The sequence below is a fragment of the Brassica oleracea genome, chromosome C1 (genome assembly GCF_000695525.1).
Source record: "Brassica oleracea var. oleracea cultivar TO1000 chromosome C1, BOL, whole genome shotgun sequence".
NCBI lineage: Eukaryota > Viridiplantae > Streptophyta > Magnoliopsida > Brassicales > Brassicaceae > Brassica > Brassica oleracea.
The window spans coordinates 39,475,681-39,486,781 of NC_027748.1; the positions used below are offsets into that span (position 1 = coordinate 39,475,681).

At 39.3% G+C, this 11,101-nt stretch overlaps 2 protein-coding genes and 1 pseudogene across 2 annotated transcripts; 1 reads left to right on the plus strand and 2 right to left on the minus strand.

The window, feature by feature from the left end:
• Window positions 1-491: 491 nt before the first annotated feature.
• Window positions 492-3,428, minus strand: LOC106339918. The gene is made up of 4 exons (XM_013778789.1): window positions 2,600-3,428; window positions 2,347-2,427; window positions 578-1,667; window positions 492-528 (listed from the first exon to the last, which is right to left on the minus strand). The coding sequence occupies exons 1-4, from the start codon at window positions 3,426-3,428 to the stop codon at window positions 492-494; spliced, it is 2,037 nt and encodes a 678-aa protein (XP_013634243.1).
• A 1,635-nt stretch (window positions 3,429-5,063) lies between these two features.
• On the plus strand, window positions 5,064-7,398 carry LOC106328059 (annotated as a pseudogene).
• A 286-nt stretch (window positions 7,399-7,684) lies between these two features.
• On the minus strand, window positions 7,685-9,161 carry LOC106328068 (uncharacterized protein At4g19900-like). The gene has a single exon (XM_013766428.1). It carries the CDS (start codon window positions 9,094-9,096, stop codon window positions 7,852-7,854), a length of 1,245 nt encoding a protein of 414 aa, XP_013621882.1. The 5' UTR covers window positions 9,097-9,161; the 3' UTR covers window positions 7,685-7,851.
• Window positions 9,162-11,101: the final 1,940 nt, after the last annotated feature.

The following is an 11,101-nucleotide window of genomic DNA, read 5'->3' on the forward strand; positions in this document are numbered from 1 at the left end:
CCATAATTAAAATGAAAAAGAGGGAGTAATATTTTGGAACTATGGACCCCCTTTCAGTTAAATTAGTGACAAAACATATCTAACTGAAAGAAGCGCTCTAAGAGCAAGATCAACCCATATACTCATATGTGTATCTTAATCATTATTTAACTAATTAAAAGCAATTAAGAAACACACTTAAGAGATATTATGTTTTTTGACCTCCAATTGTTGTATCTTATTTAGAGGTTCTTAATTTATAAAATATTAATTATTTTGTTTTTAAATAAAATTTTATTTATTAATTAAAACATTATTGAACAGTAACATTTTAAACATATAACATTAAAAAAAAATAAAAACAAGGATTACTAGAACAAACGAGAAAAAAAAAAATCAAGCTCAGTTGTTGTCTTCATCACGTCCAAATTTACGCCATATATGTTCAACCAAATCAGCTTTCAGTTGTTGATGCATCTGTCTATCACGAATTCTAGTTCGAGCACTTGTCTTCAATCGTTCATGTATCCTTTGGTCGCGAAGTTCACTCTGAATGGCAAGCATATTACCGAGATTTGTAGGCATGTTTATAGAGAACGAGAAATCCACCTCTGAACTTCTGCTTGTTTCTCCTTCTACAAATATAGATGTATCGTATTGAGTGTATCCATCTCGTTCATCTTCCACTATCATATTGTGTAGTATGATACATGCTCTGATAATGTTGCTGATTTTTTCCTTGTCCCAAAGAAGAGTTGGGTTTCTAACAATGGCAAAACGAGCTTGCAGGACTCCAAAAGCACGCTCGACATCTTTTCTGACAACTTCTTGACGTTGAGCAAATAAAACCGCTTTTGGGCCTTGTGGTAATGGAATGGATTGGATAAAAGTTGCCCATTTCGGATAGATACCATCAGTTAGATAGTAAGCCAAATGATACTCTCTTCCGTTGACAGAGTATGTGACTTGCGGAGCTTGACCATTTATTATGTCATCAAAAACAGGTGAGCGATCAAGAACATTGATATCATTTAAGGTACCTGGAGGTCCAAAAAATGCATGCCATATCCAGAGATCATATGAAGCAACCGCCTCTAAAACAATTGTTGGTTTACCTGAACCCCGAGTATATTGCCCTTTCCAAGCGGTGGGACAATTCTTCCACTCCCAATGCATACAATCGATGCTTCCTACCATCCCGGGAAATCCACGATATTCACCAATATCAAGTAAACGTTGAAGATCAGCAGGTGTTGGTCTTCTCAGGTACTCTTCACCGAATAAAGAAATTATTCCGTCCACAAAATGTTCCAAACACGACCGAGTTGTAGTTGCACCGAGGCGGAGGTATTCGTCGACCGCATCAGCCGCATTCCCATATGCCAAGATACGAATGGCTGCTGTACACTTCTGAAGTGGAGAGAGACTAACCCTTCCGAGAGCATCTTTTTTTGGTTGAAAAAATTGAACTTCGTTAGAGAGTCGCTGAACAATATGCATGAATAAATGTTTGTTCATTCGAAATCGTCGTCGGAATAGATTTGGAGGATATGTTGGAGTGTCGCTGAAATAATCATTCCATAAACGTAAATCGCCTTCTTCGCGATTTCTTTCGAAGTAAGCTCGTTGTTTCCTTCGTTTTTTCTCTTTTTCTTGATCACCATAGGCATTGGAGAATTTGTCGAAAGCTTGATCAAAATATTGATCAAATGCTTGATCAAAATATTGATCAAAAGCATCATCCATTGATCCATCAAATGTGTTATGAGAAGACGATGCCATTTTTTATTTTTATTTTTGGCTTGATCTTCTTTGAATGGTGAGGTGAGAAGGAGATAATATGTTTGGCGTATTGATCAAATATTTTGATTGGTGAGAAGGAGAGATTGAGATGGAGATATTACGGTGAGAAGGAGAGAATGAGATTGGGTAATATGTTGAATGGTGAGAAGGAGAGAACCGTGAGATGGAGAGATTATGGTGAGAAGGAGAGAATGAGATTGGGCAATATTTTGAATGGTGAGAAGGAGAGAACCGTGAGATGGAGAGAACCGTGAGATGGGCAATATTTTGATTGGAGAGAATGAGATTGGCTACTAGAGTTTTTGTGATATTTCAAATGTGAGAAGTCGAGAATGTGATTGTGTGATTCTTCATAATCGAACAACAACACTTTAAATAGATAAGTAGATCATCCGTGAACCAAATATTACAAAGACTAGAGTCCAAATTTTACAAACACTACAGTCAATCCGTGAACACAATTGATTGCTCCACTAGACTCCAAATATTACAAACACTACGGATCAACTAAAACGTGACACTACACCCACTAGACTCCGATACTAGAAAAACTAGACTCCAAACTCTGATTGCTCCACTCGACAGTAGACTCCGTGAGACTTGACCCTGTGACACAATGCTCCACTCCGTGACACTTGACTCCACCTGAAAGCAAGTACAAGCCAGAGACAATCATCACACAAAGACAAGAAGTTTAAAACTAAGCCAATAAACAAGTTTAACACTACCAAGCAGTTAACAAGTTTAAAACTACCAAGCAGTTAACAAGTTTTAAAAGAAGCTAAGAAACACTTACACTAAGTAAACATTAGGTCACTGATGAGCTTCTTCTTGAAGGCTTCCTCATACTCAGCTAGCGGTTCTGTCTTTGCAATAATAGACTCAAGTATCTTCATCTTCGACAACCTTTCCTTCACTTCCAAATCCTTCTGTTTAATGTCCCACATACTTTGAAACCCATTCGTGAGAGCCTCCTCAGCCACAGTCGCCTTCCCACGGGCCTTTGATGCTTTAACACCAGCGGGACGCTTGCTTTCAGATGGTTGAGAGGCTGATGAGACTTCAGCGTCTTCCCACTTCCTTTTCTTAGAGCTTCCCTCGTTTCTGGCACTTGCAACTTCGCACCACTTCTGGTCGTTTCGCAGTTCCTTCCAAGCATGCTCCAAAGTGAATTTCTTCTTAAGGTTGTTGTGGTAAATCTCATGAGCTCTCTTCAGGACATCATTCTCATTGCAGCCACTGGTTTTCTCCCTAGTTGCAGCTTCGTACGCGCCACAGAATTTGCAGACCAAGTCGTTGATCTTGTGCCAACGCTGCTTACAGTTATTAGGCGTTCTCTCCTCTCCCCCAGCTGCCTTTGGACTCGCGTTGAAACAGGCTGCAACTCTTTTCCAGAAGGTGCCTGCTTTTTGCTCGTTCGAAACCACTGGATCTTTGCTGGTGTTGAGCCACGAGCTGATCACCAGAATATCATCAGTAGGAGTCCACGTCTTCCGTTCCCGACGCTCACCTACATCATCCCTGTGAAGAGAAGGAAGTTGAGATGAAGACAGAGTTGAGATATCTTCATAGTTAGCAAAAGAAATACTTTGTTGACTAAGTAGATCAACAAAGTTTCCTGTATGCATAAATGGATTGGAATCCATCTCCAAAACACGCTCAAGAAAGATAGAGGACAAGGAAATAGTGAGGAAGTGAGAGGAGGAAACACGATATGAAATGAATTCAAGAAAGAGGATGATGAATAATTTTTATAGATTAGAGAAACTATCAAAGAATTGAACACAACAACCATACCGAGTTGACATCTATCTAACACATTCATCACTACACCATTCATTTCTACCTAACCATTAACTAAAGCTAACCATAACCATTAACTAAAGCTAACTAGACCCATTAACTAAAGCTAACCATAACATTAATTACAGTTGGACCATTAACTAAAGCTACATCAGACCTTTAACTAACGCTAACCAGGACACAATAGAGTAATTGCAAAGAACAAAAGCACCGCAAAGAACAGAAGCACCACAAACGGAAAGAACAAAAGCAAAGAACAAAAGCTACATCTATTCAGACCAGAAGCTACATCAGACCATTAACTAAAGCTACAAAAGAGTAATTGCTAACCTGTATTGCAATGAGCTTTGTTCCAAAGACTTGGTTAATTCCCTTCAACATTCGGATTACAAACACAAAGAACAAAAGCAAATTAATCAATTCATCTGACGAAACAAAGACATAAAGAACAAAATTAATCAAGACACGTTTTAACAAGACACACCACAAACAAATCAAAATCTTCAAAATTGAACAACAAGAATCAGAAGCTTTACCTTTCCATTGGAGGAGATCCGCCGCGATAGTTCTCCGTCGCCGTCGTGCTTGACAGCCACCGGGATACAGAATTGACAAGACCAAACATATAAAAATACATGCAAAATTGATCAGAACAAAAACATGCCTAATCTAAATACATGCATAATTAAACAACACAACACTCGCTTTACCTTCGAGGAGAGACACCATGAGGGAGTTTCGTCGCCGTCGAGGGAAGACACACCGAGAAAGAGAGAGAGAAACCAGAGATCCACCGATGGAAATAGAAGTCGCCATCGAGAGAGAGAGAAACAAGAGAAAGAGTCGACAGAGACACCGAAAAAGATGTAGCCACCGAGAGACACCGAAAGAAATAGAAACCGAGATCCACCAAGAGAGAGAGAGAGAAACCAGACAGCCGCCGACGAGAGGAGAAGTCGCCATCGGCGTAGAGAATCGCCGTCTCGAGAGAGAATCAACAGAAGGAGAGAAGAGAGAACGAGAGAAGAAAGACAGAGAGGAGAGAGGCGAGACCGCTTCAACTTATCCTCTGGCCAATCACGCTTTGACAGGTGTCCATCTGTATACGCTTCTTCTAACTCCTAATTAGGAGGCGTATATTGCCTTAATCTATTTTTCTCATTTAATTTTAATCCCAATTTACTTATGATACACCAATAAGAGACAGGGTTAAACCTGCTCTAAGTATGGTTTGCATCAAGATGAGGACTTTCAAATTATAAACTCATTAACCAACGCAGTTGGCCTCGTGGTAGTTGAGGAAGAAAACCCAATACGCTCCCCGCAGGTTCGACTCGCGTTGGCCACCCGGGCCCTCCCTGCTAATTCCTGGGGAGGAAATTACGTGGCTGCTGCGGGCCTCGTGGGATTAGTCGGTTGACCTCGGTCGACAAAAAAAAAAAAAAAAATTATAAACTCAATACCATAATTTGAATAAATTTAAAATTCTTTTTAAGAGAAAACAAGGAGACAGGACCTTCGCTTTCACTCCCCCGAGAACTAAGGGTTTCGTTTCTCTTCCGGATTTTGTTGTCGTCTCCTGTTCTCCGACTCAACGCTTTGACTCAACCACTCATTCAGCTCAGGTTAATCTCTCATTGCGTTTCCAAGCAGTAAACAACACAATGGGGTTTGTGTTCTTAAGTTGTCTGTTAGAAAAAGGTGCTTGCTTTGAGCTTCTTTGTCACACTGGATGCATGTTTGAAGTTGAAAAAGGATCGATTTTTCTTCACTGTAACGTTTAAAGTTTCGTTTGCAATGTGAGAATCAAGAAAATGCTTCTAAGTCTGATTCACTCTCTGTGTTTTTTATTTTATTTTTGTAGTCTTTTGAATGGAGGATACCTTAATGGAGATTCGGGAGCATGGAGTTACTGTGGGCAAGAAGAAACAACGGGTTAAATGTAATTACTGTGGGAAAGAAGTCCAGGGTTTCTGTCGTCTGAAACTTCACTTGGGTGGTGTAAGTGGAGATGTAACTCTCTGTGACCAAGTCACATTCAATGTTAGAGAGGCTTTTCGAAGTATGGTTATGAAGCAAAAACTTAGTTCTAATGCTAAGGCTAAGACTAAGAGAGTGCATAAGCGTAAAAGAATAGAAATCTCATCAAGCAAAAGCGGTTCTCCTGAGGAAGGGACTACTACAAGTGTGGAGGCTAAACTTAGTTCTACTGCTGCTGCTGCTGAGACTAAGAGAGTTGTTGGGAACGTCCAAATGGGTAATGGTCTTAATAAGCGTGGAAGATTAGAAATTTCATCCAGCAAAAGTGTTTCTCCTGAGAAGAGGACTACAAGTGTGGAGGCTTCTAATAAACATGATATGGATTTTCAGTCAAACAACGCCCAGAAGTGCATAGCTCGGTTCTTTTATGAGAATGGTTTCGACTTTTCAGCTGTGGATTCCCCAGGCTTCAGAGAAATGATGTCTGTAAGTGGTGGTGGTGATATTCCTGGCTCTCATGATTTAGATGGATGGATGCTTCAAGAAGCATTGAAGGAAGTGGAAGAGCATGTGAAGAAGATTAAAGACTCATGGGCCGTCACAGGTTGCAGCATTGCTGGATGCTTGGGTTGACCACAAAGGCCATGATCTGGTTACTTTCGTCGCAGATTCTCCAGCAGGTCCGGTGTACCTGAAGTCCTTTGATGTTTCTGATATTAAAAGTAATGCCAGTGCCTTACTATCACTGGTGGATGGACTTGCTGAGGAAGTTGGACTGCATAACGTTGTTCAAATCATTGCATGTTCAACCTCTGGCTGGGTTGGTGAATTAGGCAAGTCTTTTGCTGCTAACAACAGTAATATGTTCTGGTCTGTGAGTATATCCCACTGCTTCGAGCTTATGCTGGTGGAGATTGAGAAAATGGATTCCTTTGGAGGCATACTTGACAAGGTCAATAACATTACAGAGTTCCTCTACAACAACCCCTTGGTTTGGGAGCTTTTCAAAGATCCTAGTCATGGAAACGACATGAAGATCTCCTCCTCCTCTGAGTTTGAGTTTACTACTCCTTATCTCACTCTAGAGAATGTTTTCAAGGCGAAGAACAACTTGGCAGCCATGTTTGCTTCATCCGACTGGAACAAAGAAGAAGGCACATCAATATCCAAATTTGTCAAGGATCCGTCCTTTTGGGAATCTGTTCAGAGGCTAGTGAAGTCCACATCTCCTCTGATCTGCGGTCTATGCTTGTTTTCTACTGCCAACAATCAGCATATTGGATACATCTATGACACTATGGATGGCATAAAGGAGAGTATAGCGAAGGAACTCAGTAACGCGGAACGATGTTACAAGCCGGTGTGGGATGTGATTGATGATGTATGGAACAAGCATCTCCACAGTCCTCTTCATGTAACCGGTTACTTTCTGAACCCGGCTGCGTTCTACTCAACTGACTTCAGTTCTGATCCAGAAGTTACCACAGGTTTTGTCTCCTCTTTGGTTCATATGGTAAAAGAATGTCACGTCCAAGCTAAAATTTCCGCACAGCTTAAGATGTACACATTCGGTCAAGGTTGCTTTGATAAGGCTAGTCAAGCTGATCAAATCACTGACATTGCTCCATGTGTGTGTGTGTGTGTGTGTGAACTTCTCGACTTTGGACATTCGTGTATTGTTTTTGCAGATAAGTGTGTTGTTTGAATAAGTGAAGCTAATGGTTAGTATGTGTTTGTAGCTGAGTGGTGGGCTCAAAAGGCGAGCCAGCATCCAGAACTGCAGAGTTTCGCGATAAAGATTCTGAGCCAGACGTGTGAAGGTGCTTCCAAGTACAAGCTCAAGAGAAGTGTGGCAGAGAAGTTGTTGCTTACTAGAGGAATGAGCCGTTTTGAGGAACAGCATCTGGAGGAGTTTGCCTTTGTTCATTACAGTCTCCATCTACAAAGATCCAAAGCTACAAACTAAGTGAAGAGAAGTGAAGAGTTTTTGTGCTGCAAGACTTTTGTATGGACCGACCCGTTCAGCTTATTTTGTGAATGTGCAGATTCTAGTTCTTTAGTTTGTATATTTATTTCGGGAATGTAAGTATCAAACTTTTGAATCTTTAAGTTCTACTTTATTACATATGAATGAATTAAAAACGAAAGTGCTAACGCGTCTTTATAATATTCAAAAACCTTTTGCCTTTATTGATATAAACAAGCTTACTTACCGGCAAAAAGCACCTTTTCTTATAAAACCTGTGTATTGGGTCGGGACATAATCTTTGTCTCTGCTTGGATCTTTTAAGTGTGAGACTCAGTAATGTTTCCACAGACTGTGCAGTGTGTGGAGATGAGTTTATGCATGACGCTTCCTTCTTCAATCTTCATCTTCCTTGTGACTTTATTCCACAGATGTATCATGTAACTCCCTTCCTTCATATCTTGCACCGTCTTCTCCACCCACTTTGCTTCTCTTGTAGTTGCCGGTTTCTTGAAAAGACTTGGGATCTTAAGCCAGTTCACTGGATAGAAAGCATCCGGTGGAAAGATCGTTAGATTGTACTCAGGTTTGCGTCCTCCTAACCTGTTGATAACTCTAGAGACTAGGTAAGGACTGTTGTATCCCCATCTGTTACCGTCGAAAGTTGTTGAGTACTCTTGCAAAAACTCACGCATAAGAGGGTGGTGGAGGTCAAAGACCATCACCGCGTTGTTTAGCCTTGTCCATCTCTTGGTTCTAGGATGCAAACTCTGTGCACCTATTGCGTTTCTCAGTCCAGTCATGGAGTTGAGGAAGATGATGTCTGTGTCTAAATAGGTTCCTCCGTACTTGTAGAGCACCGCAAGTCTTGTCAGATCAGAGAGATTCATGAAGAGAGGGATGGAGCCAGGATCCATCTTACCGCTTTTTAGCTTCTTAAGCCAAGCTTCTGCTGGAGTGTTCTTGACGAGGAACGGGATGTCTAGTGTCACAGCTACTAGGTTGAAGCCTTGGTCAAGCAAGCGCTTAAGGATGGTGGATCCTCTTGGTGAGTCTAAGGAGTTGGATAAAATCACCAAGCAAGCACCAGGGTTGGTGGTGAAGAGGGTGTCAACAGCTAGCATCTCTCTTGGTCCAAAGGACTTTGCGGGAGATAGCCAAACCATGAAGAACTGAGCTGAGCAGTTCTTGTTGTACAACTCCAAGACTCTTCCGTGGAACCTCTTGCTCTTGGTTGTTGACTTCAGTATCTCCAGCTCAGGTAGCTTTCTCCTGAACCAGCTGATTCTCTCGCTCTTGGTGGCTTTAGGAGGAGGTACCAACGGATCTGACTCCTCTTTTTCTTGTTGATCAAGGACCACAACCGAGACAATGCTCCTACTAGTAGTACTCCTGGTTCTAGGAAGAGGCACGTTTTGTTTGAACGGTTGTTTTATTCTAGGAAGAGGCAAGTTTTGTTTGAACGGTGGTTTATCGTCATCAGAGAGAGTAGATGTTGGAGCTTCCATGTAGAGGAGATGCAATAAAGCCAAGATCACCAACATCGCTAACTTCTTTGATCTCATCTTTAATCTTTTTGAAGAAAACTATTGTTAGCTTTACGTCAGACAGAACAAGAGTTTATAACGTTGCGGATGTATCTTAGGTGGTTAATTTAGTTTATGTAGAAAGTTGTATGTTAATTAGTAAACGGAGTAAGATTCCAGCTGTAATTGCCGCCTTTGAAAATTAATCACATTGAACACGTTGTTCTGGTTTAGGACCACACCGACAAACCAAAGGTTCTGGTAGAAGTAGGAGTTATAACTGCCTAAGGACACAAGTAAGTTTTATCTCCTGGGACATGTTTTAAGGGATTTTGGAAATTTTACTTTTCAGCGACTACAATTTTTCTCAAATAGGAAAAACCCTACGTCCCTCTAACAATAATAGAGAAAAGGAAAATAGATGTTTCCTTTTTCTTCATATATATTTGTATACTATATTTTGTTTGAAGTTGGTTAAAACTTGTCTGTTTCTAGCCTTTATCTATCACGCAACACATATATGGGCATGATCAACACATATATATATATATATATATATATATAATTATTATTTTTGGTGTAAGATCAAATACATATATTCCATTTTCTATAGGCTCTAGCTACAATATGAAATATAAATATTCTTATAAATGTTGTTAGGTCAATCATACGTGGGAGTTTGGTTGTCATACAGATAACATTTGATTCGACTAATTGTGGAATATGCAGAAGATGTGCAAACCACTAACTTGTAGGACTACCATATATTTTGTTCATGTTGAAGATTTTCAGTACTAAGACTAGAAATTAATCTATATACTAAGACAAATCTAAAAATTAAATTAATATAGATTATATAATTTTATACTGTTGCAATGATTAGACTTTTATAAAATTGTTCATCAACACTAATACATGTTCATAAGTGTCATAGTTCTAAACTTATAACTGCATTGTTCATTTTTCACAAGTGCTATTCATTCAGGTTTTCAATGCCCATATTATTATACACCAAGCCACTTGAACTCTTTAAATCTTTAATGATTCTTAATTATTTATTTTTGTTGCAAAACTCTTTAATGATTAAGTTGATATTTTTTGCCATGCCTTTAATTAATGAGACTAATAGATTAATGTTAAAGAAAAGTGCTGCAGCAAAATTAACAGAGATTTTCATTAAGTACAAAGCGTAGAATATGTTATGATTATCAAGAATATGACTCGTTCTTCTCCACAGAGTTTGTTGAATGGGCTACGCCTTATGTTCTGTACAACGAAAAAAAAAACATTTTGTTTGTTTGGTGAGAAATTAACAAGAACTTGCACGTTACAACTAAAGAACCAAAATCTGTACCATGCGTCTTGAGACCATGATTAATCCGAAGTTCTTAGAGTTTCTTGACTTCCGTTAAGAACCCCGTTATAAGAACCCCGAGTTAATCATGTTCGAGAAACGACATCAAGAAACGACATCAAGAGGGTTCTCTGAATATGCAGTTTTTAGTTGTTTAGTTTATAAACTTACTAGGGGGGTGTCTGCGCTTCGCACGGAATATTGTTTTATTATTGTTAAGAGCATGATTTTTTTTTGGATAATGTAATTATGTTATCGTTTTTATTTGTTAAGATCATTATTTGATGTTTTTAGTTTGTTATGTAGTATGTGATAAGTTAATATATTTTGTTTGTTTTTTTTTGAATAATGTGTTGTTGTGTGTATAGTACTTGTTAGTAGTCAAATGAGCCTCTAACGTAAACTAATATTGAATTTCAATAACTTTGCATCTACGCATTTGTTGATTCTAAGATTAACGGTTTCATCGTCAAAATTGTATTATATTTTTTTCATATTTTTGAAAATTATAATTTTTAAGATTTTTTTTGCCCTCTCCCCATATTTTAAACTTGAGCCCTCACCGTCTATGTATTTCGTTACATTTCTGGTGTGCGGTGCTTCTCACCATCACCTGAAAAAGACTCACATTTTTCTCTTGTTCTTCTTGCCTTCTTCACCTATGAGATTATATGGTATTTGTTGCAGATC

What these genes read in the sequence shown, in the direction of transcription:
- LOC106339918 (XM_013778789.1), bottom strand. Translation starts at nt 3,428, where the DNA reads ATGGATTCCAATCCATTTATGCATACAGGAAACTTTGTTGATCTACTT. An exon ending in CTTCAAGAAGAAGCTCATCA is followed by an intron (nt 2,428 to 2,599) that starts GTGACCTAATGT and finishes ACTTGCTTTCAG; the next exon opens with GTGGAGTCAAGTGTCACGGA. An exon ending in AGTTCAGAGGTGGATTTCTC is followed by an intron (nt 529 to 577) that starts GTTCTCTATAAA and finishes CTTGCCATTCAG; the next exon opens with AGTGAACTTCGCGACCAAAG.
- LOC106328068 (XM_013766428.1), bottom strand. Translation starts at nt 9,096, where the DNA reads ATGAGATCAAAGAAGTTAGCGATGTTGGTGATCTTGGCTTTATTGCAT.